The sequence below is a fragment of the Mesoplodon bidens genome, assembly GCF_964165515.1.
Source record: "Mesoplodon bidens genome assembly, chromosome: 10".
NCBI lineage: Eukaryota > Metazoa > Chordata > Mammalia > Artiodactyla > Ziphiidae > Mesoplodon > Mesoplodon bidens.
Window position 1 is genome coordinate 32,353,005 of NC_138172.1, and position 5,776 is coordinate 32,358,780.

General features: G+C 37.3%; 1 protein-coding gene across 1 annotated transcript in view; it reads left to right on the top strand.

Annotated features, from left to right (window-relative positions):
- The window catches only part of HESX1 (HESX homeobox 1), a 1,358-nt gene extending 1,008 nt beyond the window's left edge, over window positions 1-350 (top strand). Inside the window, exon 3 of the mRNA XM_081247344.1 lies at window positions 21-350. Within this exon, the coding sequence (XP_081103470.1) occupies window positions 21-131 (111 nt within the window). The 3' untranslated portion in view covers window positions 132-350. The remainder of the gene's footprint in view (window positions 1-20) is intronic.
- Window positions 351-5,776: the final 5,426 nt, after the last annotated feature.

Here is a 5,776-nt window from a genome sequence, read left to right on the forward strand (position 1 = left end):
TTCTTTTTCCTTAATTTTAGATCTGGTTCCAAAATCGGCGTGCAAAACTGAAAAGATCCCATAGAGAATCACAGTTTCTCATGGCCAAAAAAAATTTCAACACAGATCTCCTGGAACAGATAGAAAACTAAACATGGGGAATTATCTTCCAATTGCGGAATATAAAGAATCAATGGGAATATCAAGTGTTAAAATGTGACATTTTCTTTTTCTGTGTTTAATCTGAGTATTGTCTTTTTTTTCTGAAAAATATATTGTAAATAATTACTATTATAACATGGTACCTATTATACTTGGGCACTTTTAGTTACAATAAAGGCCTTTCCTATATATTTTAATAAACATTTTCAGAAAAAGCCAGCTATTTTTTGTGAGCAAATTTAATCTAATAACTTAGTTTGCTAAAATCAGTAAACTCATGACTAATTGACTCCACAACTGGATTCCATTTACAAAATAATTCAAGTCAAATAATCTGAAGAATGGCACAAAGGTGTGATTTGTTTCAATGTTTCCTTCAACTGCATTTTGAAACATGATTATACTTAAATATATTAGTGTGATTTATTCATGAATCTTTTGTTCCTCTTGATTTCTGGCATAAAGCAGTGAGAATTTCTCACCATATATCAATACAAATCCTTATAGCATTCCAGTTTCAAGTTGTTTTTTTTAAAGCAAAGTTATTATTGCCAAAGTAGAGATGTAAAATCATGAGTTGTCTTATTCATGCCATTAGTATTACATTGCACAAAAGAACTGAGCTACAAATAAATGCAAATTTTAAAATATTTTTCTAGTCCACTTAATGTTGTGCTTTACTTGCGTTCATCAAAGTGAGAATGATCATCTGGCTTGTATCCATTTCCAGTTTAGTGATTTCCAATCACCTGTATATTTTGTTACAAGTAATATGTTGACTGAGGAGGTAAGATAACTCTCCTGCCTTTTGTATATGTTCTGACATTGTCACTGGAAATAATCAGGGCACTTCTGGGCCAAAACTGTATTTTCTTTGTATTTGCCACTGTACCTACCAGTTAAAGACAGGAATAGGATAAGATGCGTCACAAGGGAGTCCTGCCACTGGAGATCTGGGTGTTTATTTTCCAGTTAATTAATGGAAGGCCAAAGTGGGTGTTCTTTTTGATATGAGCTGGAGAACGCTGACTTTGTTTCCTGGAAGCTGTATTTCAAGTTTGCCCATTTGGATTGAATTCTCCCTTGCTTGCCTTTTTTCCTTCCTATTCCTCTGCGCTCTTTTCTCTTCCGGTAATGACCAGAGTAGAATAATTCTTGTTGAATTATTGAATCTATGTCCATTATATATTTTTTTCTTTTCTTTCATTTTTTTAATTGCATGGGAAAGACTAGAGGAGTTTGTATCTTATTGCTGAGGAAAAGTAGCATGACTCAGATTTTAGAGCTTTTTAAAAATCATTTACTGAGAACAATCTGGGGTAGAGAGCTCTGTGTCCCAACAACTGGTCAGCAGTAAGCTGTGCTTAACCTGTTTCACTATTTCTGAGATGGAGAGAGAGGAGGAAGAGAAGGGCAGCAGGGAAGTAACTGGAAGACAAGAAGCATTAAATGTTTTCCAAGAAGTCTCTGCTGTCACCCTGTGGGGCCACTTTTTCTAACATAAAGAGCTGCTTTCAGTAGTATTATAAAATTCAAAGCACTATTTATGAACTATATTAGTCACAATTTATCCACCAAGAGCTTTCTTTGCTCTTCATAGGTTCCTATGAAATCATATTAAGGTGGAGGACTAGAAGTCACCAGAAGTGGGTTGGAGGGGAAAGGGTCATGTGATGGGTTAGCTTTTTCAAATAGCCATTTATTTTAATCCCAAAGGTCATGTTTACATACTGTAAACAATTCAAGCAGTACAGAAGTAGAGTAAAACCTCCCTCAAATCTCATCCTTCACAGATAACCATCATTAAACATTTTTGTAGATCTTTCTGTGTATAAAAGCATGTGTATATCTATACATGTATATACACACGTGTATATATTTGTTTTTGCTGTTGTTATTTTTTTAAATGTCATCACACTTGACATTCTGTGCGTCTTTCCAACATCTTGCAGTTTCAGACATATGGCTCTGTCTCCATTTTAATGTTTGCTTGGCTTAGCAAGTCCTGTGTATAACTAACTATTTCACAATGTTAATATTTAAGTATTTTTGAACTAGTACTTTTCACAAATTGAGATTTTTCAAAGAGTAAAAATCATAGGTTATCTAGAATTTATCTAAAATTAAACCTAACCCCCAAATCTGAGAAGTATGAGGATTCTGTATAAAATTATAGACTTTAGAAAAAAATGAAACAGCATCACAAACATTGATCAACAACTAGAAGTGCATTTAAACTTTTTTTTTTTTTGGCCACACTGCACGGCATGCGGAATCTCAGTTGCCCCACCAGGGGTCGAACATGCACCCCTTGCAGTGGAAGTGTGGAGTCTTAATCACTGGACTGCCAGGAAGTCCCTAAACTATTTTTTAATTATACAAACTTACCATATCTATAAAAAGTCTGGTGAGGAAAGAAACGTAGTAACTCTAGAATATCATTATCTCATTATTTTCCACTGACAGCTTAATATAACTGATTTATGTGATTCTAAAATCCAATTTTGTATATAAATGAAATAGTGTTTATAACCAGTTATGTATTTATAATTGAAATCATTAATAATAGAAATTATGCATCTATAACAGGAACAAGTAACATTTAGAAGTCAGAAAAAATTAAATATAGAATTTGTAATATTAAAGAAGTAACTACGAATGTAATATGCATATCCTTTTATATTTTCAGATACTAATAACAATATTATTAAATATTGTGAAGTGAGTTCATAATATGTAAGAATATTCAAGAAGTAAGATAATATACAAGATCACTAGAGTATTTCCCCTAAAATCATTTCCAAAAACGTAAAAGATAAAAGGCTGATCTTGTTAAAGGAAATAATGGGTCAGTAACTCTTTTTAACAATTAAAATTGCTAGTAAATTGGAGAGAATATGATGATATTCAAGGGAAAAACTGGACTTCAGCTTTGAGGAAAAATCAAGCAAGATGAAAATGGAAATGAAAACCCCAGATAAAATTATCTTTCCCTCAAAACACGAAGGCTCTCTCTAATCCACAGCTTAACTCTGCTGCTAGTAATTCCAAGCCTTTGTCTCCATTAATGCCTAGGACAAGGTGAACAGTAGTAACAAATCAAACTAATGCAGTCAGGCTAATACCTGGAGCGTCTCTATTATCTGTCGACTGCCTAAATAAGGTTATTTGGTCTCCTGTAATGGCATTTGTCTCTTGTGAAGCCAGCCAGACAAAGCCTGTCACTAACGAGTGCTGGTGGAAACAATGGCTGTGTGTGCTGGTGGTCAACTTTTGAGTTAATCAGTGTTAATAGCCGCTTTCACCCCCTGCATCTTGTCCCACATTTATGGGAGTGGCATAAATCCCCCATTACCAAAACCAACACACAGCATCAACCTGGGCCTTGTGCTTACTTCTAGTCTGTTTGCTGTATGCTAGTCCATTTATTGATACTTGATGTGGAACCCAAATCAAAGTACTACAAATAGTGACTTGCTATCTCCATTTCACTGAGCCCCATAGGACTAAAAGCCCCTCCATGTGCCTTTGGCTAAATTTAATGTTCATCTTGACTGTTCTGTCTCCTGCTGGGGCACCAACCACAGCAGCAGAGCAGCCAAGGCAGCTCTTGGTGGCTCCCACACTCTACATTCCATTAGACTCACCTTTTCCATTTTCCTCCCTCCTATTTTCTTGTTTTCCACCCGTTTCCTTTTTTGCCTGCTAATGCCTTGGTAAGCTTGTTGGTGTCAACAGGCTTTACTGAGTCCAGCAAATGTACTTTCAGCCTAAAGAGTTTATTGCTTACCTTCAGTCTAGTAAAGAGTTACCAACATGTAGGAACTTAGAGTTTGTTCTCTTCCTCCAGGCTTCCATGGGTGGCCTAGTGGGCTATCTCCTTTATTTAGCATTTTATGGCTGGGTGATTTCAGTGAAATAAATTATACCATAGTTTATGTCCTATTTACCACATCGTAAGCTTGAAAAACTATGCACCTGTTATATCTAGAGTTGGTCAGGAAATTGCATAACAATTTGTCATTTTTATGAGGCCCAACCACTTTGATGGTTATTTATGGATTTGTGTTGTGCCACCAGCACTGCTCTTCCTTGATCTCTCTAGTTCAGTCAAGTCAGTCAATCAAAACATACTCATTGGAGGCAGCCTAGCCCTGTAGTCAAAAATAGGGCTATTGTCTGGTCACCTGGGTTCAAACCCCAGCAGCTATTTGACTTTGGGCCAGTTACTCAATCTCTTTAAGCCTCAGTTTCCTCATCTATAAAATGGGGATAATAATGGGACCTATTTCATAGAATCATTGGGGGAATTAAGTGAGATAATAGATAAGACTTAGACTAATGCCTGGCACATATAAAACACTCAGTAAATGTTAGCTCTTGTTATAATAATGTGCTAGAGATAATGTGCTAGGGAATATAGAAGTAAAGGCAGTGGTCTAGAACAGTGTTTTCATGTCTGGAACAATATATGGCACATATTAGGTTCTAAATCAATAGTCACAGAGCAAATGAAAACAGTTCTTGGTCTCCAGGAACTCACCATATGGTGGAGAGAAAACCTATTCAACAGTTATTTAACAAATATTTATTCAGTGTCTGCTGTGAGCCAGTCACTGTGTGAGGCTCTAGGGAAGGAGTAGTGAACAAGTCAAACAAGGTCTCCGCTGTTTTAGGACTTAGCATACCCAGTGCCTAGCACAGTCAAGGCAAGTAGTTGGCCCACGATAGATGGTGAATGAGTGAATGAATGAATGACACAGAAAAAGCACAGAGAAGTATATAATTAGGGACTAAATTAACGTGTGTAGATGGTTAGGACTACTGTAAGCTATAAGAGGGGAAGGATCAGAGAGATGTATAAAGATCAATCCTCAACTTGTTGCCCCTACTTGGATGCATCTGGGAAAAGGCTAAGGCTTAATGTGGGAAGGAGCTGAGTGTTGGTGGAAGCGTGAGGGAACAACATGTGAGAAGACTCAAAACCTGGACAGCATGAACAGTGGCCTCCTTAGGGTGGCAGGTGCCTATTGGCAGGGCCAACTTCATGGCCGTGGAACCCACGCAGTTACACAGGGCCCTATGCTCAGAAGGGCCCTGCATTTGGTTTAATGCTCTGCTGTTACCATTTTGAAATTCTTAAGTTTTTGACCAAGAGGTGCCACATTTGCGTTTTACACTGAGCCCCTAAAATTCTGTAGCTAGTCCTACCTATTGGAGGTAGATACAGAAAAAGGCCAAGGAAGTAAAATTTGATATGGTGGTAAATAGTGAGCCACATTTGACTACTGAACTAGTGTTGCGGCATGGCTTAGGAAGATAGAAGCAGGACGCAGGGAGAAGAAAAAGGCTGGATTGAACGGATCAACCTATCTGCAGTTGCAGTATGTGCTTTTGAAGTTGTTGAGGGCCTGGATGAGGGTGGGGTGGTGTAGATGGAAAGAAAAGGGGGGATTATAGAGAGAAGGGAACTTTGGCAGGTTTTGAAAACTAAGTATGTGGGAAAAGGAGAGAAGAGTGAATTAAAAGTGCTGCAAGTTTTGGGACGTTTGAAGATTACTAAATATGCGAGAACTGGATCATATTTAGCCCACAACTTACACACTCAGGCAGCGGACTTTACTTACCCACTTTT